Here is a 27,777-nt window from a genome sequence, read left to right as displayed (position 1 = left end):
AAAGATTTATGAAGGGGCCATTTATAAAACTGTGGGTATAGGAGAATCCACATGGGTAGCAGCAAAGAATTGTTGCTACCCCAGACCTAAGGAGGGGCGGGAAGCTCTTCCCCAAAGTGGAAAGAAAAAACTGTACACAGGTCACCTTAAGAGGAACTTGGAGGGATACTGGCAACCTGAGGCAACCTTTCGGGGATAGAGCCAGGATGAGAAATACCTGCCTTCACCCCACTCCCTCCTTTTGGTCTCTGGCCGGGGTCCTCACTGGCTGAACCAACCAGAAGTCAGGGGGTACAGGGGGCACTGGGGCTGGTTCACACAGGCCAGTCTTTCCGGGAAAGGCTGAGAACAGGGTCAAGGACTGAGAGCGGATCTAGAATGACAAACAGAAGATGCAGCGGACACTTTTGTTACTTTGGTTCATGGCTGCACCCTTCTTGTGTTGGCTTACAATAATCTATCAGTGTCTACACCTCCATTTGAAAGAGAAGGAATGATCGCTTATGCCAACTGCCACTGAGAGAATGAATAAAGTAAGGGCTGAGAACTGACCTCTGCACTTAACAAGTCGAAGGGCAAGTAACTGGGACAAGAAAGGGTTTCGGAGGAGAATCTTGATTGAAGTCTGAATGAGAGAGAGTGGGAGGAGGGCTGGAGGCCCTGGGAACAAAGAGCAGAGAAATGGTACTAAAGCTTGAGGGCAGGAGGGGTTTCAAGTAAGTTCATTTTTTTTTAAGATGGGAAATCTTTCAGAATGTTGAGCGCTGTTGGAAACAATCTAGTGCAAAGGGGTGGAAACGTTTGGCAGAGGAGAGGAATACCGCGGGAGCAAAGTCCTTGACTCGCTGAGAGGGTTAGACTAATTCCAACGAACTTGAACCGTGAACGCAGTGGCGAAGGAGTGTCAAACCCCTGTGCAGTCGAGTCCCTGTATAATTTCTGACTCAAAAAAACTTAACTTGTCCCTGGGTATCTGCAAGGGATTGCTCTAGGTCCCACCCCCACAGATACCAAAACCCACAAAGGCTTCAGTCCCCTGTATAAAGTGGCACAGATCAACGCGTACAGTCAGCCCTCCACATCCATAAATTCCCAACCGACCAGTACCAACAACTCTGCAGATACTGGCCCTGGACAGGTGGCTCAGTTGGATATACGGTCCTGATATGCCAAGGTTGTAGGTGTGATCCCTGGTCAGGGTACATACAAGAATCAAACAAATGAATGTGTAAGTAAGTGGAACAACAAATTGATGTTTCTCTATTATTTAAAAATAAATTTTAGCCCTGACTGGTGTGGCTCAGAGGATTGAGTACAGGCCTGTGAAGCAAAGGGTCGCCGGTTGGATTCCCAGTCAGGGCACATGCCTGGGTGGGCCAGGTCCCCAATAGGGGACACATGAGAGGCAACTACACATTGAAGTTTCTCTCCCATTCTTTCTCCTTCCCTTCCCCTCTCTCTGAAAATAAATAAATAAATAAAATATTAAAAAAATAAATTAAAAAAAACTTAAACAACTGAACTGTAACTTGGTATATCATCAAAACTGCTTCATATGTAATCAGGAGAATGATGCGTTATTTGATAAAATGCTGCTGAGGCCAAGTGTTTTGCCATAAAAAAGATGTAGATTCCTTCCTCGTATCAAAAACAAAAATAAATTCTAGATAGTATAAAAACTGGAACATAAAAAGCAAAACTTCAGTGTTCAAAGGAAAATGTATTAGAACATTTTTATGACTTGGGAGTAGACAAGAATTTCTTAAAATAATATAAAAGCAAAATTAATTTTAAAAAATTTAAAAAATGGATACATTAAGCCCTGGTTGGTATAGCTCAGTGGACTGAGCGCCAGCCTGCGAACCAGACAATTGCGGTTCAATTCCCAGTCACGGCACATGCTGGGGTTGCAGGCCGGTTCCCTGCAGGCCAGTTCCCAGCAGGGGATGCATGAGGGGCAACCATACATTGATGTTTCTCTCCCTCTCTCCTTCCCTTCCCCTCTAAAGATAAATAAATAAAATCTTAAATAAAAAAAAAGGATACATTAAAATAAACTCCCATAATACATGTTTATCATACAGAGTTAAAAGACGAGTCATATATTGGAAGAAGACATTTGCATCACAGATAACCAATACAGCATTAGTATACAGAAATGCAAACACATTGAATTTTTAGGTAGGTGTAATTTCCACATACATAATAAGAAATATGCATGGAAGATAAACAGTTATATATCAAATCTTTTGACATGTATAATCCATTTCACAGACTACTATCTTATCAGTTCAACAGTATTAGGAAGCGTTAAGGGTAGTGTCTGGTTTAATATTAAGTGTACTACATCTAAATAATTTTGATAATGTTTTGATCTCCTGCTTTTAAGTATGAAATTTGATATCCAGTATGGATATACCAATATGTTTTGCCAAAAAACAAAGCACTGAGATTCTGGTAAAAACTAAAAACCTTGTCCTGGCTGGTGTGGCTCAGTGGTTTGAGTACCAGCCTGCAAACCAAAGGGTCGTTGGTTTGATTCCCAGTCAGGGCACATGCCTGGGTTGTGGGCCAGGTCCCCAGTTGGGGGGGGCGTGTAAGAGGCAACCACACATTTATATTCTCTCCCTGTCTTCCTCCCTTCCCCTCTCTCTAAAAATAAATAAATACAATCTTTAAAAAAACATAGAAAACCCCCCAAACCCCTGCGTTGTCACCACTGAATGCGAGCGCTGAGTAGAGAATGGGAGAAAACACACTGTTCACTGAGGAAAAAAACTGAGTGGTAAAGATACGCATAAAACAGAAACAAGAAGAATATTAAACACAATTTTACAGTTCCTACCATTAGATGGTAGGATGTTGTAATACTGCCAGTCTCTTCAGGATTGGGACATGTGGAGGAAGAAAAGCCATTTAAGTTTTATTGGTTAAAATGAAGAGGATGCAGCCATATATTACATTTTGACAATAAAGTCTAGCTCTCGTCTAAGTCCAGCTAACTCTACTAAGGCTGTATTATATCCTTTGACTAAGGGCCACTATTTCTTTTGAAAATTGAGATTTCTCTATTCCACAGTGATCCTAGTGATTTTGATATTTTATTATCTATCATCAGAAGACTGATGAAAAAGTTGTCTTTATAGGAACAAAGAGATACTCTCTATCTCTACAAAGAAACTGTATTATTTACTAGTCACAAAAATCATTTCAGTGCTTCAGGAAACAAAGGCGACCTTCTTTGGAGAGTTGGCACACACCGTGATATTCTAACCAATTTAATGTGCTTGGGACTAACAGTCAATTTAATCTAATAATTTTAATCTAATAGTTTCATTTCACATGGGAGGAAAACCCATCAAATTGTCAAGCACTACATTCTCAATTATGTGAAGACTCATCAAAGTCAAAGAAAAGTAACCTCCCCAAGCATTTATTTCACTTTATAAAGTTTGATTTTCAATGAAAATGACATGTGTTATTTAATGTTCTTTAGAAATACTTAGCTATGGCCTGCATTTTTAGCAATGTCCTTCTAAAGTGAAATTCAATTATAAAACTTTAATTCACTTATTTTCAGTATGCGGGTTCAGAATATCTGCATGTCTAGGACTTGTTGCAGTTGTATATTTTTAAATTAAAGATTAAAGATTAAAGACTTGACTCTATCCTAGAAAACTCATGGCTTCTGAGTTGGTGCATCACAAAATGGCACATTATCTACAAGAAGGTCTTTCCTAGGGACCAGTTCTGAAAGAAAAACAAAAAAGGAAATAATTAACATCATTAAAATTAAAAGTAAATACATTCATTTGCCCTAAAATTTAAAATAAAATATGGACTTTTAGGCAAATCTTCCAGAGATATTTTGTTTCAGTTAACTCCTATGGTGGGGTCTTTTGATTTTAAATGCAGATAGTAGGATTCTCATTTCAGATTATATAAAAACATGTATGATCAACTTAATCCTTTGCCACTTAATTATTAAATATAACTAATTAAATAACTGAACAGAATTCAGCTAAAGCTCATTACTGACCACCTGATTATGGTGTACTGATAATTAAAACCATTCATTGGAAAATGTTTTCGTAGTACTTACTACAAAAAGCAAGACTGCTTTCTTAATTTAAAGGTTCCAAATTTCACAGAGCAGTGGTTCTCAACTGGGAGTGTTCTGAGTGGTACACCAACTGGAGAAGGCTCCTGGAAGTCAGGGGCCGGAGCCAGGGACGCGCGGGATCGTCTGGTGCTGGAGGAACCCTCCTGGTCATAATGCTACTGGTGCCCCACTGAGAAACACGAACAACACCAAATACTGATTTCTAGCTAAGATGTGTGCTGGAATCAATTGAGATAAAGCTCTTAAGATACAAAATTTTGAAGAGATACATGATTTCTCCTTTTTAACTCCAAAAAAGCTGAAGTCAGGTGAATTGTCAAGTTCAAGAACATTCAAAAAATGTTCACACCACATTCTGTGAACTAACTTCCCTAAACTCTTCCAAAACATCGTGATCATGAAAGATGAAGGAAGACCGAGGAACTCCTCCCTCCAGACTGAGAAGGGCGGAAAAACATAATGCCGACATGCCATTCGTGCGGTTCTCAGTTGGGTGGTGGACCAGAGGAAGGTTCTTTCCTGCTGCTGTAAAATGCAGTTAGGACGAGTGGAAAGATCTGAATATTAACATGAACTGTATCCATGTTAATATCTTGATTTTGATAGGTACACTGTGGTTACATTTTTTAAAAAGTCTGCCCTGGCTGGTGTGGCCCAGTGGATTGAGCACCAGACTGGGAAGCAGAGGGTCGCTGGTTTGATTCCCAGTCAGGGCACATGCCTGGGTTGCAGGCCAGGTTCCCCAAGTGTGGGGAACACAAGAGGCAACCACACACTAATGTTTCTCTCCCTCTCTATCTCTCTCCCTTCCCCTCTGTCTAAAGATAAATAAGTAAAAATCTTTAAAAAAGAAAAAGAATCCTTGACTTAGGAAGCACACACTGAAGCACAGGTGGCAAACACAAGACCTGCGGGCCAAATCCACCCTCCACCTTGTTTTATCCGGCCCGGCACCTTGTTTCTACCCAATAGCAGCACTGAGCTCTGCCTTAACTGTTAAGGAGTAGTTACATTTATAATGTCCTAAAATTACATCCTGCCCTTTGAAGGCAACCATGCGGCTGATGTGGCCCTTGGTGAAAATGAGTTTATATTACTTGGAAAATGTTTTCATACTACTGCACTAAAGTACTTTTAAGAAATATACCCTAAAGTATTTCTCCAGTTCTAAATCCAAGTGACCTATCATGATTTTTTTTTTTAATGAGCCTTAGCAGGAAAAGAGGCATTATCCTCAAGAAAGTGCAGGCTCTGGCTGGTGTGGCTCAGTGGACTGAGTGCTGGTCTGCAAACCAAAGGGTCACCAGTTTGATATCCAGTCAGGGCACGTGCCTGGGTTGTAGGCCAGGTCCCCAGTAGGGGGTGCCAAGTGAGAGGCAACCACATGCTGATGTTTCTCTCCCTCTCTTCCCCCCTCCCTTCCCCTCTCCAAAAATAAATGAGCAAAATCTTAAAAACAAAAAAGAAAGGAAGGAAGGAAGGAAGGAAGGAAGGAAGGAAGGAAGGAAGGAAGAAAGAAAGAAAGAAAGAAAGAAAGAAAGAAAGAAAGAAAGAAAGAAAGAAAGAAAGAAAGAAAGAAAGAAAAGAAAGTTCAGAAAAAAAATCTTAAAAAAAAAGTTCAGAAAAACACGAGAAAGGATGGTGAGGCGAATGTGGTGAAACACCAGCCTCTGTGGCATCTGGGCAAAGGAAATCCCCACAGCCTTCAACTTTTCCTGCATCTTTTCTATATATTTGAGTCATTTCAAAAATATTTTTTAAAAGACATCACTAAAAGAAATTCAATTTAGAGGAAAACTAGAAATTGTCACTTATTTAAAAATAACTCATCTGACTAAAAATAATGCTCTTATTATCCAGATGGCAAATCTGGTTTAATAAAATAAAAACCAGTTAAATAAGCATTATTTAACCACTGTTTAAATCTCAACTACTTTAACAAATCTTTGGAGTTTGCACCAGATTATAGTTTAGGTTTTAACTTATTAACAAAGGCAGTACAGTACACTATTCCACTCGCCAAGCATATACGTGCTTATTTTATGCTGGACATTACACTAAGAAATGAAAGTACCGAGGTAAGTATAATAGTCTTTTCGATAGAACATGGTGACTATATTCCACAATACATGTTATACATTAAAAGATGCTAAGAGAATAGAGGTCTTAGAAGTCCTTATCCTAAGGAAAAAATTGTAACTTTAAATAGGTCCTGAAACTAGATTATTGAGGTGATCATTTCATAATATATACAAATATCCAATCAGTATATTGTATACCTGAAACTAAAATAACATTACATGGAATTTGGCCTCAAAAAATGTCTCTTCGGCTACAGAGAGTTCACAGTCCAGTGGAAAAGACAGATTAACCAAAAGTCCAACAAATGACAGTTTAAGCGAGTAAGAGACTTAATTTTTTCATATATCAAGAAATACAGAGTAGACAGTCCCAGGCTACTGAAGATGCTTAGTACACTAAGGACCCAGGCTCCTCCTGTTCAGCTCCCCTTCACGTGTGGTTTTTGTCTTCATTGTTGCTATCACATCACGTTTGCATTCCAGACAGGAAGAGAGAAGGAAAAAACGCAAAAGGAGAGTGACAGGTTGGCCTATGCCCCTTAAACAGGAAAACAATAGCCTTCATGGAAGTAACATCTAATACACAGGGGCTTACAATGACCAGAAAGGTGTCACATTGTCTGCAAAATCACTTTTCTTTTGCTTGGCACACTGCACCTTGAACACAGTATTTCAGTTAGTAAAAAAGAATGAACACTGGAGAGGCACAAGCAGTCCACCCCTTTAAAGCTACACATGGACATACGCCCTTCTTCCCATCTGTAGAATATATTCATTTCCTACCTGACCCCTACGGTCTCACTCATCCAGATTCAAACTAAGAATCTCTGGCTGACTTGCTCGCCTTTCCATTAGGTCCAGTTGTGGCAACAAGGTAGCTACCTATTAGACCACAGTGGAGATCAGGATCCAGCAATACAAATCTGGAATGGGAAACACATGGCAAATCCTAAATCCCGATGGACTTTTAGATAAAGCAAGGGCTCACTTTCAGCAAAGGAATAAATTCTCTAGTCAGCTAAGCTGGCAGCTGCTAAGTGTGTTTTCTGGGAGAGTCAAAGATCCTCTCTTGTCCACTGTCCTTCACAGGTCCTGGCTCTGTCCTCTGAGGGGCCCTCCTTCTCTGGAGGTAGGGATACTGGGGACGATGCCCTTTTGTGAGTCTCTGAAGCTTTCAGAGTGCACTTCCTGTTGACATGTGTTCAGCGGCACAGGGCCGGCCTTGAGAGTTGAAGGGCAATAGTCCCGCTTGGGGTTTCTTGGCAATACAATTCATTCAAAAATGTTATAAGCTTCAAATATGTCTTTTCTCAGTCATTATCATGTACAAATAGCCAGAGGCAAACATGTTGACACATGCTTTCTAAGCATGAAGATGTTCATCCTCTGATAATGGCCTCTGTTCTGCACGTCCCCTAACCCTTAGCTAATGGGTACTTCTTTTTTTTTTTTTTAAATTGATTTGAAAGAAAGAGAGTAAGAGAGACAGAGATCTGTTGTGCCACTTATTAATGTATTCATCGGTTGATTCTTGTATGGGCCCTGATCAAAGGCTGAACCTGCAACCTTGGCGTATCAGGACGACACTCTAACTCACCACGCTATGCAGCCAGAGCTAATGGACACTTCTTTCCTTCTCCTTCTTTTTACTGTTATACTTTTTACTGTTACAGTTGTCCCAGTCTTTCCCTCTTTGCCCTTCTCCTCCTGGCCCACCCCTTGCTCCTACAGTCAATTTAATGGACACTTGAGGCAGTGAAAAATTATAGGCTCAAGCTAGTAGATACGTCCCATGTCTGATCTTTGTGTGGCAAACGAGAGGGCCTGGGGCATCGATCTTATTTCATGTTTGAGCTCAGAAGCCCCCTTATTGTTCTGAGTAGATTGTCTTAGTTTTAGTGGATAGGAACAATTGACATTTTCAGCCCTGCAAAGTTCTACCTAAATCAGGGATTTTCAACCTTTTTCATTTCATGGAACACATAAACTAATTACTAAAAGTCTGTAGCACAACAAAAAATATATTTTTTGCCAATCTGACAAAAAGTATAGGTATAATTCTGATTCATTCACACTGGACAGCTGCGGTTGTGTTGGCTGTTGTCAGTTTTTTATTTGACAATCTAAGAGAAAAAAGAGCTCAGTGTCCCTGGCTACAGAGTCAAGTTTTGCATGTTTAAAAAATTCTTGCTGCACAGCAGTTGAAAATCACTGCTATAAATTATAGGAGTCTGAATCAGTCAGACTTCAGAATGTGGACAGAAGAGTTCCGCTTGGCAAAGGAGTACTTCCTTCTATCTTTGCTTTGCAGACCAACTAGCTTAATCTGCCTTCATCCTCTTTTTCAATGTTTTGCTGAAAGCAGGAAGAAATAATCGGCCCACACTGACATTTTGATTATTTCCCCTGCTGCAGTAATCTCAGCCAGAACTTGGTCTGTGTTCCACGAAACAGTGGGAGGCACCTACCTTACATTTCACCACTGCATGACAAGAGCCACCAGCTTAAAGCTTGTAATGGTCAGGCTCATGATAATCATACTGCATCCCCGATCTCTGCCTTTAATTCAACTACATTAATATTTTAGGCTGTGCAATTTTCAGTACCCCACCTGTGGTAACAAACTTCTATTGTTCTTATTTAAAAGTAACAGAAGCTGACTCTGGCTGATGATGCATTCGTTAATGAGTATTTGGTCTAACACGTGAAATTGTGGTAAGAGCTTCCAAATTGGGCAGGCTTGCAGCGGAGCTTCTTTCTAGGCACCATGTCCAAGGCCACGCCACAGCACTGGACTGATGATAAAAACCGCTGCTGACTGGGGGCACTAGAAGAAACTGGCACCATTTCTACCCCCATGGAGCATAAGATGCTACATTTCAGATGCTCCTTTTGACATCTGCTCCTGCCACCACACCAGGGCCACGTTGTATCAGTCACTGGACTCTGGAACCATTGATGCTATTCCTGCCAGCAAAACAGATTCTGTGCTAAGCCCCCTTTCTCAAGTGCATTTCTGGATATGGGTGAGAGTGTTGTACCTGTACACTGCCCATGCTTGAGCTGCACAGGAAACTGAGGAAGTGAATTTTCTAGATTCTATCTTGGGAAATAAAGCAAGGACATTCAAAGAGTGGTAAACAATAAAAAAAAAACCTGTCAAATTTCACTACTCCATCCCTTTATAAAATTCACCTTATTAGGTAATCTTTGGAATCAAAAGATACCCTAAGATTGAATTTTTCTACATTCATTGATTGCTAACATTTTAATTAGGCCAAACATATCAGTTAAATTTACATGGAATATATTATTTTTCACTGTAAGTTTGTTTTATAGATTATAAAACCACGGCTCTGCTCTATATATTATATATCAAAGTACCATAACAATATTAGTTTACTAAGTTGCCAGATCTTGATAGAGCACTACACTAAGATCATGGTTTATTTCCTATACTTTAAGCCCCTAGAAAACGTTATGGCCATATTAAATGTATTCTTAAAAAGTAATTTCTTACTCGGCCATAGAAAAGAAAAAAAAACCTTACCATTTGAGAAAGCATGGATGGACCTACAGGGTATTATGCTAAGTGAAATAAGTCATTCAGAGAAAGAAAAACACCATACGATTTCACTAACTGTGAAATATAAAGAATAAAATAAATGAACAGGCAAAACAGAAAGAGACTCCTCATGAATATAGTGAGCAAACTGATGGCTGCCTCAGAAGAAGGGGTTAGGGGACTGGGTGAAGAAAGGTGAAGGGATTAAGAACAAACTGGTAGTTACAAAAGTCACAGGGTAAAAAAAATCTATATACAGAAATCAATTGCATTGCTACACACTAATGATAACCAACTAGAGAAATTAAGACAATAATCTCATTTACAACTTTGTCAAAAAGAATAAAACACCTAGGAATAAATTTAACCAAGGAGGTGAAAGACTGGTACGCTGAAAGCTCTAAGACATTAATAAAAGAAACTGAAGATGATACAAATGAGTTAAAAGATAGTCAGTACTCATGGAATGCAAGAATTAATATTGTTAAAAGGTCAATACTATCCAAAGCAAGCTATAAATCCAATGTAACCCCTATCAAAATCTTGATAGCATTTTTAATAGAAATAGGACAATCTAAAAATTTGTATGGAACAACAAAAGACCCCAAATAACCAAAGCAACCTTAAGAAAGAAGAACAAAGCCAGAGACATCACACTTCTTCATTTAAAACTATTCTACAAAGCTGTATCAACCAGAACAGTATAAAACAGACACACTGATCAATGGAGCAGAAAGGAGGGCCTCACAATAAATCTGTATATATGGTCAATTAATACATGATAAAGGAGCCAAAAATAGACACTTGGGAAATGATAGTCTCTTCAATAAATACTTTAGAAAACTGAACAACCACACGCGGAAGAATGAAAACAGACGCCATGACCCTGACTGGGAATTCAAACAGTGACCCTTTGGTTTGAAGGCTGGCACTCAGTCCACTGAGCCACACCAGCCAGAGCCCATTTATATCTTAGTAGAAAGAATAAGGCCATTATTAAAGCCATATAGCATTATATACTAATACACAAAAGAATCTAAATTTTCCATCCTGTGTGAAAATTAAATTATGGAGAAAAACCAAAAAATAAAAAGAAATGTAAACCAATACTGTCCTATCTAAAACCAAGTATTTGAAATACAGGTATCAAATTTAATTATTTAAAATAACTTAAATTTTTATTTACATAAAATAACATTTACTTGTGATCACCTGTTTAAAATGCTGGCTACACAATACAGAGCTCTAAGGAAGATAATTAAAGCTAATGACTACAAAGTTTTAATTTAGGATTAACTATGTTTACTGCACTTATAAATATAACTCAGATCTAATAATTTCTGATAAATCCTCATAAACTCAAAATAACCTGAAAAACCCTATAGGACTTACATCACTAGGTATCATGATTTATTATAAGGCATTATGGTATGTGGTAGAAGAACAGAAAAATGAATTAACTGAAGAGATTATAAAGTCCAGAAACAGATGTAAACACATGCGTGGTTATTAGCTTTAGGCAAAGGTGGCCCTGCGCTACAGCAGGGAGAGTGCTGTTTTCAATGAACGCTGGGTCAACTGACCATTTACATGTAAGCAGTAAACTTGACCTCTATCTCACATCACATATAAAAGTCAACTGTAGTTGATAGAAACAACCAAGTAGGAAGATCAAACAATAAAGCTTTTGGAAGAAAGCACAGGAAAATCTCTTCATGACCTTGCTTTAATACCTCTTAAACAGGGCTCAAAAGTACAACAGGTCCTGAAATAATGCCATTTTCTTCAATCTCATATCAACGTCACAGTGATGAGATGCCTTAGGAGCTTAACTCTTGTTTACATCAATTAGCCTCAGAAAAACTGGTTTCACTATATGTCACTTCACTTAAAGTAGCAAAACGTATTGGCACTGTTGGAGACTACCTATACTAAACACAGAGGAGAAAAAATAGGTAAACTGGACTACATTAAAATTAAGAACTTCTCATCAAAGATAGAAATGAAAAAGGAAGCCACGAAGTAGAAGATTCTTGTCATTCATACATCCAACAATGAATGTATATTCAGAACATGTAAAGAATTCTTTGAAATCAATAGTAAAAGGTAGATAATTGCTAAGAAAAATGGGCCAAAGGCTTGAACAGCTATTTCATAAAATACCTGGCCATTAAACAACTAAAAAAGGTGTTAATACTTCATTAGTTACTAGAGAAATGCAAATTAAGGTCACAATGTGGTACCATTAGACAACCACCAAAAAGACTAAAATTAAAGAGACACGCAGTACCAAGTGTTGGTGGGGATGTAAAGCAACCGGAGCTCTCAGACACCACTGATGGGCGTGTGAACTAGTATAACCATTTTGGAGAACTGGTTAGGAGTTATCTTCTTAAAGCTCAATAAACACACAATCCCTTGACCTGGAAAATTCACTGCTTTATACGTATACCCAAGAAAATGCATTATATATGTATATGTGTATGTAGATATACATGTACATGTATTTTTTAAACCAAAAGTCACATAGAAGAATATTCACAGAATCATTAGTTATTATAGTCCCAAGTTAGGAACAACCCAAAAGAACAATAGTAGAATGAATGAACTTTGGTATACTCAAACAGTATTCATGGAAATGTTGCTATTCACCACAAATATAGATGATTTTCACAAATGTAGAGAGAAAGATGCCAGACAAAACAGTAATGCTGTATGATGCCATTCGTGTAAAGTTAAAACACTTTATTAAGTTAAAAAGTGACAGTGTTAGAAGTGAGAACAGTGGTTATACTCGTGGGGAGGGAGTGTGTGGCAGGGACACAGGGCCAGGAGGGGCGTCTGGGGAACTGGTAGTATTATATCACAGAGCTTGACGTAGATGTTGGTTACACAAATATTTCACTTTATGAAAATTCACTGATTATACAATTACAAACTGGACACTTTTCTGTTTGCATGTTATACTTCAATCATTTACTTTAAAGGGAAAAAAAGCCTTTCAAAATTGTTAAGGTCATCTTTTTGTTGTTACTGTTGTCCTCAAAGAAACTTTAGGGAATAAAAACAGAATATAATATGAAATGAGATTCTGCTGAAGCCCCACTGGGAGTCTTGAGGTATAATGAAGGATCCTCTACTCTATTTTTATTTTCTATAATCCCAATTTTTATGAATTAAAATAACTCTAATCACAGAATAAAAAGTAAAGAAACAGTTTAGGGAGGTGATGATACTAGAAATATTAATAACCTTAAATAAATATAATAAAAGTAGCTACACTGTCTTTGTAACTATAGTTTTATAAATATAACCAGTAGTTGAGATTTAAAAGTTAAAAAAGAAAAAAATAAAATATGATAAGACAAAGTTTCATAATTCAGCATTTTTAAATGATTGCCTTACAAATGTATACAATATACATATACCAGATTGTCTGGCAAAATCAAGCTGTTTTACTGATCAGCATTAAAAGCACCATTAATCGCTCAATATTTTAAAACACACTGCAATCAGAAAACAGTTCTCTTTAACTTTACTTACTCAGTGTATTGTGATCTGTGTGAATACCTTGTATAACAGATGTTCTGAGTAACAATTCCACATCAGAACCTATTTTTATTAGCTGTTAAGAAAACCAAACACAAAGAATAAATCATTCAAATGTTTTTTCAATGGTTCATATGAATATACTATTTTTGAAAACTACAGGTTTGCTCTTTTTTAGGTAATCCTGCCTTTAACCTTTTCTAACCATTACAAGTATACAGAAAGCTCAGACAGGTGTATACTTTTAACTTTTCCAAAATGAACTTAGAATGGGTTTTTTTGTATACATATTTTACAGTGTGTTTAAAACAGTTTTGTTTTGGGGGTAGGCAAATATTTCTTGTCCAGAGTTGGATGTCCTGAGAACTAGGAGTGTTGTATGAGGAGTTACAATACTTGGATTCCCACTCTGGTTCTGTTACTAACAACTACTCTTGAGTTTCAGAGCTCATCATCTGCAAAATGAAGAACTGGAGTAGAACAGAAATTCTCAATGGTGTGGACACCTCGAGGGACTTTGAGACCCTTTCAAGGGACCCATGACATCAAAATTATTTTCATAATACTAGAGCCTTCTGCACTGTCTGAGTTGGGAGAAGTAGAGCTTTCTCTGTGAAATACTTTTGTACTTGAATAAACCACTGTCAGGCAGGCAAACTATGATTATTCAGACTTGGGTATTTGTGAGACTTTCTCCTGAAAATGAGTGAAGTGAGGCAGGAAGTTAACAGGGCCCTGATAATACAGTCTCACAGGTCATGGGAGATAAGGACCTTAGATTCTGCTCTGGATGGGACCAGGTATCACGAGGGTTGTGAGCAGAGGAGAGATAGAGAATATCTTTTTTTAAAAAGGCTCACTCTGCCTTTAAAAGTACTGAGAACAGCCTGTAGGATGTTAAAGCAAAAGAAGGGAGATCCAGCGGGAAGCTGTTGAAACAATTCAGTGAGAGGTGATGGGGACGATGAGAAGTGGTCGAATTCTGGGTATATTCTGAAGGTTAAACCGATAGGATCTGCTGCCAGATTCAGTGTGTGAGAGAAGAGAAGCAGACAAGAAAGAGCGCACCTAGGTTTTTGGTCAGAGCGGCAATGGGAGGGAGCTGCCATAATCGACAGGGAGAAGGCTGTCGGACAGCAAAGCCGCCCATCTTGACAGACCTGAGAAGGGGGTTAGCAGGGCAGAGAGAGGGGGAAAAATAAAGGATCTCCTCACCCACTGGAGGTACGTAAACTGAGTGGAGCCCTGGGTCTAGGGCTGGGAACAAGATCAGACAAGGAACATAGGATTAGGGGAGACCAGAGGAACAGGAGGTGGTGTGTTTAAATCCTGCAGCATCCCCTCCAACCGCCAAAGTGTATACATATATCCACTGGTCTATATATCCAGTAGGTCTGCTAGGAACGGAGTGTCACACTGCAACTACTCTTTAAGGAAATTTATCACTTGTTGGCATACAGTAAGGAAGAATATTCACCATTATTTGAAAAGACTATTATATACTCCTACACTTTTCCAACTACTTAGCTGGTGAGGCTCAATTTTATTAAAATACTTCAACCTAAAAAACATATTGAATGAGGAAGCAGATAAAATTTATCTGACTTCTAAGCCAGACATGAAAGAGATTCACAAAAATGTAAAGCATGTCACTCTTCTAAATTATCTTGAAAATATAATTATTTTTCATAAATATTTGTTAACATGAAATAAGCTTCTTGTTTTAAATGATTTAATCAGTATATATTTTAAATTTCTCAGTTTTAAATTCTAATATGGTAAATATTGATATGTATGACATAAAAACAGCACTTCTTATGGTCCTCCATTTTTAAGAATATGAAGGGGTCTTGAGAACAGAAAGTTTGAGGAGTGCTGGTCTCTGCCATCTTACCTTCTGTATAAATGAGAATTGTATACCCTGTTTGCCCTGTCATATGCTTGAGAGAAATCTTTCCCTTTTTTCTTTATCTTATAGTGATAGAAATATTTAAGGTATCTTATTTTATATCATTACTTTATTATAGATATTTACTACTTCAAAAATGTCACTTTTTAAATATAAATGTATATTTATAAAATATTTTTTAAGATGTGGAAATTTTATTAAATATCCAAAAATTTCTCTAATTTGTACCATTCCTATTATCAAACCAATTCTTAGAATCATAACTACTCCTGCAAATAATTCTCCATTTTTCATTTTCTTCCTATGGGTCTTTTTCTCCCATTTGATACAAAGTTAGATACTGGAATACTTGGGAAGTTTAAGACTGAGACAATGTATATATGCAGCATAATTTTATACAGAAAATAAATCATTGTGCATTTTTTTCAATGAATATGTACGGGGAGTACTAGGGAATTCACAGACTAATGTCAGTAGACTGTATTTAATTAGAACAAGTGACTAAAATGCAAATATAGAAGGCAAACCAAGAGTAGGTCATAAACTGTGGCTGGTTAATTCCACTGCCAACATAGGAATTAAAAAAAAAAATCTGTCTGGTTGAGCTCAATAGGGAGATGTTACCTCTGTAGTTCTGAGTTACTACAGCACTCATTCATTCTCTGTACTTTCAGTCACCTGCCTTAAGGGAAGGCAGCATTTCTATGGTGTCTAGAATGATTCAGCGGCTCTTGTTTGGACTGTGGCAACATCCAGGTTCTTTTTACCACACAACTTGCTGTCTTATGGATATAAGGAGATGAACCAGAGGAGGGGAGCCATACTGAATAAGTGAAGGTTATCTATAGTTGTTCTGACTATCAGGGTTTTTATATCAAATAACCCTTCTATTTTCATCATTTCCTCCAGTTGCTAAGAAAACTTATGAGCTATATTGTAATTGAAAACATTACTGTACCTCTTCTATTTTCTTAGGAGAAGTTTCACTTTTATTATTTTTGAATTCTTCATTTATTTTTATTCTGGCTGCTACAGAAAGAAAAATACATATACAGTTATTTGCTTTTCTAATTTATAATTCCAGCCCCAATAATTTACATGTTATTCATTATGAATGGCTACTTCTGTAGTAGAGGAAATAGTTTTGCTGCATGTGAAACAAAGTGGGCAAAATAAGAAACTGATTAAAGAAGTCTCTTGGAGAGCTTCCAACAGGCTGGCAAATTTGTAATGAAACCTAATATAAACATTCATCACTCTAATACTTTTGTATCCTGCTTTTTAATTCCAATTTCATTTATGTACATCTATTAGATTCTAATAAATCCAATGATTTGTTGCTATAAATCTAAGAATTTAAATTAAAAATTTTAAGATGGCGAAACTCAATATATATAAGCACATTAAACAACACATACATACACAAATTAAAATAAAGATATAGCAGCCTCAAAGCCTTGGCTGACAGGTAAAGTGAGTGACAAATAAAGCTGTTGTTCTAGGCACCAGCGAGACTGTGGCATCATTACAAACTGCCTATTACAAACTGCCTATTGTATTTCTGTGGGCATTTAATGGAATGACCCATGCAAAGTGGCTAGTAAATATGCAATGTTAGCTGTTCTTATGATTATTTCACTTAGAAGCATTTAAAATAACAAAAATATGCTCTTTTGATGGAGAACAGTCATAAAGCCTTCCTGCTGTGCTTCATAACTGCAGCAAGTAACTGCAGTACCTAAGGTGGTTGGTTAGGAGCCTGGGCTTTGGAGTCACCCTGCACAGACCGAGCCCTAGCTCTCGCTTGTACTGAGCACAATGCAGGGCAAGTCCTTCCACATTTTAGTTTCTAATCTGAAAAAAGAGAAATTATAAAAGCAACTACATCACTGGGCTGTTAGAAGAATTAAATAAAGAATTTGTGCAAAGTACAATATAAAGTATATACTGTAATATTCAAGAAATTACTTTTGGTGAATTCCAAAAACTTGAATTCCTGGGGACGGTGGGGACACTTACCTAGGTTAAAGAGGTTTAGAAATGTATGAGGACCGGAACCAAACCTGACCAACACAGAGCCTACGCTCCACATTTCTGACTTCCGGGTAAGATAGAAACCACATAAAATAGTGAAATACTGAATTTGGGATTGTTTGGGATAGATCCAGTATTAGCTGCTGTCACTTCTAGAATGACATGAGGTATTAACAATGTGGTATCTGGTCCTAGAGAGTGTGAAAATCTGATTATAAGATAGAGAAGTGACTTTCACTTTCTTTAAGTATATACTCCGCAAAAAAGTGTAATGTAAACTAATCTTTATAACACAAAACAACATTAGAGAAGAGGTAGTGAAGGGCATTCCCTAAGATGAGCCTTGACTGTGTACATGGTTTCTCGCGTATGTTAGCAGTCATTGAAGAATGGACTTTTTCCGAAGGGAAAAAAAACAACTTACCTTCTAATGCTCTGGTATCATTTTTAAAAACTTGTTGTCTGGTCCTGTGCAATGTTTTGAAGAGCTGTAAAACCTATCAAGAAAAACAGAACTCAGACCTCAAAAGAAAAAAAGTCACCTTTTACATAATTACAAGATTTAAACAGTGTTTCTTTTCTGTTTGTTTCTTAGACTATTTTTTCAAAGTAGCTGATGAAAACCAGGGTTTGTCAAAATATCTTTCTATTAATTATATATATATTTTAATTAAAAAATAACTTTATTTACAAAAATAATACAAAGTTCTTTAAAACAAAACAATTCAAAGATAATTAAAAAGTTAATAATGCCAAAACCAGTCTGCTGAGGTAAACAACTTTACCAGTCTGGTATGTATTGTTATCATTTTTCTTAACATGGTGAGGCCTTCATCTGTTCTTAAAGTGAGACACACATAGAAACAAAGTCATGATCTTATTATATCTTAAGAGAGTCCAGAAGGAAGATATTTCAGGTAATTTAGGCGAGTTCAATTGTGATTTCTCAAAAAATAAATAAAATGCTGAGATTTTTTAGTATTCTACAACTGTGCCAAAAATTGGAGAGAAGAGAGCCTGCCACTTTGGGAAGAGCAGACAGTGGCTGAGGCTGCCTCACACTCTCAAATCCCAAAAGGTCCTCCATATTACTGCCCCAGTACTGCTTTTCCTCCTGTCTTCTCAATGTCAGTTATGGAAGATACAGAATTTCTCAAGCCCAAAATCTCAAGGTCAACTTTAAGTATACCTCACTCTTCATGTGGAAATGTTAGGATGACTAATTTTTTTGGTATATTCACCATACCCTCAAACCATTTAAGATCAGATGCTCCCCATGTCTTTCTTAGACAACTTACAGAGATCTGTCACCCTTCTCTGCCACCACTCTCTCCTTTCCTGCAGTCAGTTTATCACATAGTAATAGCTAACATTTACTGAGAATCTCCTGTGTGCTAGGCACTATTTTAAACATTAGAAAACCTATCACGTCCAAGGCAGACACCAAATCAGAAACAGGAAACGAAGAGCAGAAAACATAAAAATAAAACAAAACAAAACAAAAACCAAATAACTACAATTAACTCATAAATTATTGCAAACATGGAATAACTACAACAACAAAGTTAAATTAAAAAGGAACATTCATAAAACTCCCAAAAGCTCTTGGATACTAAATGAGTGAGAGCAAAGACTAAGTAGAGTAAAACTGCCCAGAAAGTAGAGTGAAATTGAGAGAGAAATTGAGGAGAGAACAGGTAAGAAGATTAAGGGAGTGGTCTAGATGGCTCCAACAACAGGGAACGGAGAAAACAGAAATTAAAAGGGGGATAAATCGAGAAAAGTTCACCAAGTAAGCTATGTGAGTTACTAAATTGAAAGGGCTCCACCAAGTGCCCAACACAAAATCCACACCACATCTCATCCTAAGTTCAGCACAATGTTAATAGAAAGAAAAATCTGAGAGAAAAAAACAGTTCATGTACAAATGGTAGAAAGTCAGAATGGCACCTGACTTCTAAATAGCATCACTGTGAGAAGACAATAGCGTAACATCTGCAGGTTTTGAAAAGAAAGTGTCCAGCTTAGAGTACCATACAAGCCACCTACTGTACAAGGGCAAACAGACATTTTCAGAAATGCAAATTCTCTTATATGCCATATACCTTTTCTTGGAACACTACACGGGTTCCACCAAATGCGCTCCACCAAAACAAGGGATGAACCACAGAAGAAAAAAGCATGGGAATCAGGAAGACAGGGGACCCAACACCAGAGAGGCACAGATGATGGTAAAGGACAAATACAGGTCAGCATTTGTGCAACCAGCCAAAAAATCAACTAGTCTGGACTACAGGAAAAGCCTCAACTGTTCCAGAAAAGATGTTACTAGGGAAAGTATAAAACTGGTAGATTTTAGTTTTGTTCAGAGTTTGGAAATATATATGGAACTAACTAATGATAAAAACAGTTATTAATTTGAAGAAAAATTAAGAATTACAGATTAAAGCAATGTAATATTTATATTAGAGAGATCAGGTGTGGGTAAGTTTTATATAGTCAAATGATACCAGAGACAAAACTGATAGCCAAAACTTGTATATTGAGATGAATAAGGTGTAAGAGGAAGCTTAGTCCTCAACCTCCATGGTTAAAAGTCAACAAATTATATCTCCAAAGAGAAATAAATTAATAGCACTTTAAGCATATTTAGAAACATAGAAGTAACTACTTCCGCCAAGATGGAGGCATAGCTGGAGACGCTGTGCTTCCTCACACAACCAAGTTTAGAGACAACTAAATAATATCAACAGAAAACACAGTCAGAACACAGAAAACTGAACTTTTCGGAAGTCTGATAACAACAAATTCTTCAGCCTGACTGGTAAGAGGGGTGAAACCAGCAGCTGGCAGAGCAGGGTTGCACAGGAAAACTCGGTCAGACAAACTCAGGCGCGCGGAACCCAGGCCCCGGGTTGGACCTAGTGAGCGACCCAGCGAGCCACCCTGGGGAAACAGCGAGGGAGCAGGGCTGCGGGTTGACTGTGGTCGTGCATTTAGACAAGCGAGGGAGTGGGTGATTGGACGAGAGCCAGCAGCCCCAGCAGCAAGCGGCGGAGGAGGGCGCCGCCATTTCCCCGCTCTGACCCCACCTCCACATACAGCATCATAATCAAGCGACCTAAGTGGCCCCGCCCCAGTGAACAACCTAAGGCTCTGCTCTTCACCCAGCGGTGCAAAACAGCAGAGGGGACCACCATTTCCCCACTCTGACCCCACCTCCATATACAGAGTCAAAACCCAGAGACCTGGGAGTACAAGGCTCCGCTCCTCATACTTGACGAGTGCAAACAGACCAAAAATGGCTCAAGAAGATCTCAAAGCCCCAGAGCCTATAAATCTAAGCACTGAAGAAATAGCAAAACTCTCAGACGCACAGTTGAAAACACTAGTGATCAGAATCCTCACAGAACTGGTTGATTATAGCCACAAATTAGACAAACATATGAAGGCAAAACTAATTGAAATGAATGGAATTGCACAGGAAACCAACAGCAATGAAAAGGAAACTGGGACTCAAATCAATGGAGTGGACCAGAAGAAAGCAAATAATGGCCAAACAGAAAAGAGTCAAGAAGCAAGAATTCAAAAAAATGAGGAGAGGCTTAGGAACCTCCAGGACATCTTTAAACGCTCCAACATCTGAATTATAGGGGTATCAGAAGGGGAAGAGGAACAGCCACCAGTGGAAAACTTATTTGAACAAATAATAAAGGAGAATTTCCCCAATCTGGCAAAGGAAATAGACTTCCAGGAAATCCAGGAAGCTCAGAGAGTACCAAAAAAGTTGGACCCAAGAAGAAACACACCAAGGCACATCATAATTACATTAGCCAAGATTAAAATGAAGGAGAGAATCCTAGAAGCAGCAAGAGCTAAGGGGACAGTCACCTACAAAGGAGTCCCCATCAGACTGTCAGCGGATTTCTCAAAAGAGACCTTACAGGTGAGAAGGGGCTGGAAAGAAGTCTTCCAAGTCATGAAAGGCAAGGACCTACATCCAAGACTGCTCTATGCAGCAAAACTTTCATTTAGAATGGAAGGACAGATAAAGTGCTTCTCAGATAAGGTCAAGTTGAAGAAGTTCATCATCACCAAGCCCTTATTATATGAAACATTAAAGGGACTTATCTAAGAAAAAGATAAGAAATATGAACAGTGAAAGGACAGCAAACTCACAGTTATTAAGAACCACACCTAAAACAAAAGCAAACTAAGCAGACAGCTAGATCAGGAGTGGAGCCACAGAAATGGAGATCACAGGGAGGGTTAGCAACAGGGGAGTGGGAGGAGGAGAGGAGGGGAGAAGGTACAGAGAATAAATAGAGTAGATAGTGGGGAGAAAATAGGGGGAGGGCAAGAGTAGTGTGGGAAATGTAGAAGCTAAAGAACTTATGACACATGGACATGAGCTAAAGTATGGGAATATGGGAGGAGGGGAATGAAGGGGGGAAATGGGACAGCTGTAATGGCATAATCAATAAAATATATTTAAAAAACATGTATTCATACAAAAACTCATACATGAATGCCCATAGTAGTATTATTTGTACTCGAGTCAAAAAGTATGAACAACCCAAATGTTCATAAACTCATGAATGAGTAAACAGATTGTTGTATATTAACATTGTATGGTTTGACTTATTTCCTCCCAAGAAATGTTAAAGTCCTAGTCCCCAGTACCTGAAATTGTGACCTTAGTTGAAAATAGGGTCTTTGCAGATATCATCACATTAAGATGAGGTTATCATTACTACCCTGGAATTATCAGAGCTAGTATCACCTTGGAGTTAATACACTTTTATTCAAAAGTAGAAAGGTCATAGGTCGTCTTCTTGTCCCCATTTCCTTATACTGATTGGACACATTCAGGCAGTGTATATAGAGAATGTACTCTTCAGTCAGATCAGTTTGAATCGGACTTTGGCACTTATTGTAAACTTGGACAAGTTACTGAGACTTTTTGTGTTAAATTTTTTTTTGAATAAAAAAAAGGTAATTTTAAGGGTGTATGGTATAATTTCTGTACTAGGCTTCACTGAAGACAGTCATTACCCCCTCCTTCTAAGCCAAGGTTATGTGCCCCTCTGAGTATATCCCCAACACTGGGCACTCACTACGCTGTATGTTAATTGCTTACTTGTGCCATACTTCCTCAAAGGCTTCCGGGTTACCTTTGTGTCCTCCATGCTTAGCATAGGTGTCTTCCATACATTGTAGGCCTGGCTAAAATGCTTTTTTGGAATGAATCTTTTCATTTGTATTCAAGTTTTCCAAGCAACTTCCCATTTCAAGGACTTTCCACATGCTAGTTCCCCTTTCTGGAATGGTCTTTTTCTCCCTTCTCCTAGCTAATTTCTAAACTTGAGGTTACAACCTAACTTTAATTTTTATTAAAGCTATTTTTTTTGCATCCCTCCAGATAGGAGAAATCCCAATTATATGTGCACAAATACACTGTATTTTCAACTCAAAGCACTTACAATTCTAATTAGGTAATTGTTATAAATCCCCTGACCTGCTAGACTTCTGTACGAAGGCAAAGATGGCCTGTTTATTGTTGGATCCGCTATGCTTAGATAGTATAGGCTAAATGTTGGCTGTTAGGTATTACTAATAGCTATTATGGCCACTCAGAAAGTTTTTTGAAAGAATAATCCTTTACAATTCTGTCTGTCTTGGTGCTGTGACATATGTTACAACGTGCTGACAGCAGGTTCAGCGTACATGAGGCACTGCTTAGCGGCTCCCTGTTACTGACAATAGCATTGCTCTTCCTCACTATATTCTAGCGGGGCATTTCCCCCTTTCCATGTCTGTGTTTGAGCCAGATCCCAACAGGGACAGATCCCAACCAGCCATGCTGATATTTAAGATTAAGAATGGCTTGTCTCTGAAAATTATTTATCGACCAGGAACATGCATCAGCTTGATGACAAACGGACTTGAGACCAGGAGCTCAGGAATGTGACCCCGGCACGGCCATCGCTTCCCAAGCTCATTCAGAGCGCTCAGGTCTCTGTTCTGTGTAGCTGTTATTTTTGGTAATGAATTTGCCGGGACTTGGTTTCCTTGGTTCCTAGACTTCTGTGTAGCTTCCAGTTATATTACTATACCTTTCACCTCTTGCGATGATGGGAACGCAGGGCTGCCTTTGGTGTTTTCCCACACTTACTTCCCAAGGATGGGAAATGGGTCCCTCACACAAATACTCGGTGGGGAGAAGAAATGCGGGCAGAACTCAAGTCTTGCATCACGGAACACACTCGGTACCCTGGTGGACTAAGAACTAGGAGGCACTGGTGCCTCCCTCTCTCCTAGGCACCTGCACAAACCCTTGAATACTCTTCGGGGTTAGGCACCCGATGCGTCAGGGGCAACAGCCATATATATCCTCCGTGGAGGGCCTGAACGCTAGCTACAGGACTCCTGAAAACATTCATCAGGCTTAGCTCTTAATACCCACGGTCAGCATCACACCCAACACCTCCCCATGCCCTGTCACCTTGGTTGCCTGACCCATGTCTCTCCTCACCGCAGCGGCTACCTCTCCAGCAGTCTACTCGTCCCGCCTCCAGCAACCAATCCCGCTTTGGCCTGCGCCGGCCAACTCCGGTAACTATGCACCGAAGCCACCGCAACCAATCACCACGCAGGATTCCCTTTGTAGCCCCGCCTTCCAAGGACTCGGTGTGAGGGGAGTTTGAAGAACGTAGACGTCTGAGTGCGGTAAAACCGCGAGAAGCCTCCGAAGTCCCTTCTAGGCGTGAGGAGAACGGAAATCACCTGGACGCCATGTTAGTTAGGGGCAGAGTCACTTCCGGTCTTTTCGGTGCAGCCCCTGGTGGCAGAGAGTGGATTGACATTTAATGGATGGCTTCAGCATCTACAATATACATACCATTCATTATCCCGTTTCGGGTTCAGGCTTATCATTTAAGAACTCTTACTATAACGTTTTCCAGTTGCAACTGTCTTCTTGCAGAATTGCTTAAGTGAGAGCCAAGTCATAACAACTGTAGGGGACTGACATTGATTGGAACTCCAATCAATTGATTGGGTGACTCCCCAAAGTGCTATGCGTACATTCTCTCGTTGAATTTCCTTAGAAGGTGAAGACGAGTTACTTGCTTAAGACCTCAGGACTTGTAAATGGAAGTCTGGGTTACAAATCCCTGTTTCTGACCTGAAAGCCTAGTCTTACCCTTTAAATGCCCAGCCTTACTCATTGTCTTTGCAAGTAATCAGAAATAGTTTATGAATCATAAATAATCACAAAGCATTTCCTTAAATACATTTTAACTTATGGCCTTGTAAGCATCAAGAAAAATCCTAACCTTGTTCCGACTGCATAAACTTTGTTTGCCTTTTGTATCCCGTACAACCTTTCAGATAACTTGTAGGTAAAATTGACTTTTTATTAAAAATAAAGAGATTTTGACCAATGGGTCTCCAAGACTCCTTTCCACCTCTGTGATTTATGTCATTTGAAAGTCATCATGAAAATAGCAAAAAATAGTCTACTTTGCTTTTTTAATACAAATTTTTTATTTGTCAATATATTGGGCATTCAATATTATTTTATACTAATTTCATGTGTACAGGATAGTGGTTAGACACATAATTTACCAAGCGATCTTCCCAGAAGGTCTAGTACCCACATGGCACTGTACATAGTTATAACAATATCACTGACTATATTCCCTATGCTGTACTTTACATCCCCATGACAATTTTGAGTTGACTTTGCTTTTTTACAAAACATATCAGACTTGCAAAAGAATGTTCAACATAATTAAGCCAAAAATACTGAGTACTTTCTTTTATCCAGGAAACAATAAAGTAGATGATCTTGTGATATTGCAGTGAAGTCTTCTGATTGCTAATGAATGATAGAAAGATGCTTACTTCATTTCCAGTTCAGGATCATAGCCTACCTTCCTGAAAGTGTATAATTTATTGTTACAATTTCTAGCTAACTGGGGTCCTTTATTCAATTAACCAAAAGCCTTAATTAGCCAATATTAGAAAATACAGTCCCCATAGTGCCCAAATCAGTTCAGTACTGAAGCTTCTCTCTTCTTAGATAAATCTCTATGGTTCCTTCAGATTTTCCATAAATGGGGTGACTCTTCTGGTTGTTCTGGGAATATGTCTTCATTTGTTGGCATCTCAAAGTGTGGGACCCAGAACTGAATAGGAAACTCCAACCTGTTCATCATGTAAGTTCATGGAGCTATGTGGTAGGCAGAATAACGGCCTCCAAAATCCTAGGAACTTCTGAATATGTTCCTTATATGACAAAAAGGACTTTGCAGATGTGATTAAATTAAGGATTTTGAGATGGAATGATTATCCTGGATTGTCTGGTAGGCCCAAGATAATCACAAGGATCCTTGTAAGTGGAAGAAGGAAGCAGAGTTAGTGAGCAGCTTGAAGATGCTCTGCTTCTGGCTTTGAAGGTGGAGGAAGGAAGCCAAGGAATGAATGTGGCCTCTAGAAGCTGGACAGGGTAAGAAAACCATTCTCCTCTAGCGCTTCTGGAAGATATGCAGCCCTGCTGTTACCATAATTTTAGCTCAGTAAAACCCAATTCAGACTTCTGACTTCCAGAATGTCATCTTCCTGTGGTCTCTTCCATCTTCAAAGCCAACAGTACTGCACCCATCTTACACTTTCACCCCTGCTTCCATTATCCTGTCTCCTTCTCTGACTCTCATTCTGTTGTGTTCCTTTTCACTTATACGGGCCCCTGTGAATTCACTGGCCCCACCTGGGAAATCTAGGCATCTCCATACCTCAAGATTCTTAACTTCATTGTATCAGCAAATCCCGTTTACCATGTATAGGAACATACTCCTTGGTTCTAGAGATAAGGAGATCATCTTGATGATAGTAGCTTGGATTGGGGTAATGGAGTAGATGTAAGAAGTGACTATATTCACGAAATGTGCTGAAAGTACTGGCAGAAGAGTAAAGGATTATTTTAAGGCTTTTGACTTAAACAATTCAATGAATGGTGTTCATAGAAAATATAGAATACTGCAGGAGGAGTCTTTTTGTTCTATTCTTGAGGACAAAGTAAAAATAAATTTGAACTCAGTGACCACTCTTCTGGAAATATATCCTAAGAATCCTGAAACACAAACCAGAAAGAATATGCTCATAGCAGCATATTCTTGTTCATAGCAGCATTATTTACAATAGCCAAGATCTGGACACAGCCAAAGTGCCCATTGGTAGATAAGTGGATAAAAAAGATTTGGTACATTTACACAATGGAACACTGCCTGGCTGAAAAAAGAAGGAAATCTTACCTTTTACGACATTATATAGGCACCTAAGTTACACAGCTCCACTATAAGTCAACTGATTTTGATAATTTTGCTGTGGATATGATATGAAATTAACATGATTCTAAAACTATTATATAATTTACAGGCATTATTTAGGTTTCACCAATTGTCCCAGTAATGCCTTTGATAACAAAAATAACAAATTGGGACACTTTTGACATCAAAGGGATCAGTGCACTATCAGTAAATTTTGCCAAGACAAAGTGGTAAAATATAGAGACATACAGGTAAGGGGGGGGGATACAGTTAATTTGTCTTAATAAGGACACCTGCAGATCGTTAGCTAGAGAAAAGGGCCCTGAACAGAATCCATCGAGAAGCCTGGAATAGGAAAAAGCCCATTGCGAAGGAGATATAGCATCCAAAGAGGTTGAAGAGCGGACTATTGCTGAGGCCAGAGTATGGTCAACAGTGGCCAATGATGCCAAGAGGTCTAGTATGATGATAACTAGAATTACCTATAGGATTTTGTAAGTGGAGGTCCTCGGTGATTTTGACAAAAGGGCTCAAAAAAGAAAGATCAGAAAGTGTCCACAATATACAGGAAAAAATCTTGAAAATGAGCAAAGATATGGAAGACTTGTGGTTAAGAAATGTTTACGGTTGGGCATTTGACATTATGTTTACTGCTAGAAAAATTCTTTGTAGAAGATTCTAGGGAGGTTCACACAATACTGATGCCTGGGTCTCACCATCGGTGTCTGATTGAATTGATCTGGGGTGTGGCCAGGTTCCCTGGATTTTTTATTGCTCCCCAAATGACTTTAACGTGCAGTCCGGGTTGAGAACCACTGCTAGAGGGAGGGGGAAATGATGCAAGAAAGGCGTACTTGCTGGACCCTAGACCTACAGTAGATGAGAAATGAGTGTCACGGGGTCTCACCCAGAAAACAGGGACAACACCGTTTGAACTATCAAATCTTTTCAGTTACAATATCTAATTTTTGCTGCAAGGGTCCATAAAGCAAGAGAAGATAGGCTTCTACCACTAACTCCATTGCCTCAGAGACCAGAAAGAAATAAGGAAAAACGATCTCCGTACGGCTCCTTGGAGCCTGGGATGTACAGCCTCCTTCCGGAACTCTGCAGCTTCCCCGGTCTCCCCAGCGCACAGCCAACGCGCCCGCCGCAGCCGCGGCTCCCGTTGCCAGTGCGCAGGC

General features: G+C 38.8%; 1 protein-coding gene across 3 annotated transcripts; it reads right to left on the bottom strand.

Moving 5' to 3' along the window:
• Nucleotides 1–3,417: 3,417 nt before the first annotated feature.
• LYRM7 (LYR motif containing 7) lies at nt 3,418–24,071 on the bottom strand. 3 transcript variants are annotated; one of them, XM_037129945.2, is made up of 5 exons: nt 23,767–24,067; nt 17,686–17,758; nt 16,186–16,256; nt 13,313–13,394; nt 3,418–3,750 (listed from the first exon to the last, which is right to left on the bottom strand). In XM_037129945.2, exons 1-5 carry the CDS (start codon nt 23,782–23,784, stop codon nt 3,680–3,682), a joined length of 315 nt encoding a protein of 104 aa, XP_036985840.1. In that variant the 5' UTR covers nt 23,785–24,067; the 3' UTR covers nt 3,418–3,679. The 3 variants fall into 3 exon arrangements, with proteins under 3 accessions (XP_036985840.1, XP_053528755.1, XP_053528756.1); XM_053672780.1 differs by lacking the exon at nt 3,418–3,750 and adding an exon at nt 6,980–7,127 and having other exon boundaries at nt 23,767–24,071; XM_053672781.1 differs by lacking the exon at nt 3,418–3,750 and adding an exon at nt 12,417–12,820 and having other exon boundaries at nt 23,767–24,071.
• Between the last annotated feature and the right edge of the window lie 3,706 nt (nt 24,072–27,777).

The sequence above is a fragment of the Artibeus jamaicensis genome, unplaced genomic scaffold (assembly GCF_021234435.1).
Source record: "Artibeus jamaicensis isolate MK-2021 breed Jamaican fruit bat unplaced genomic scaffold, CSHL_Jam_final contig_786, whole genome shotgun sequence".
Classification (NCBI taxonomy): Eukaryota; Metazoa; Chordata; class Mammalia; order Chiroptera; family Phyllostomidae; genus Artibeus; species Artibeus jamaicensis.
The sequence above is the reverse complement of the archived record's forward strand: the minus strand, read 5'-3'. Positions and strand labels throughout refer to the sequence as shown.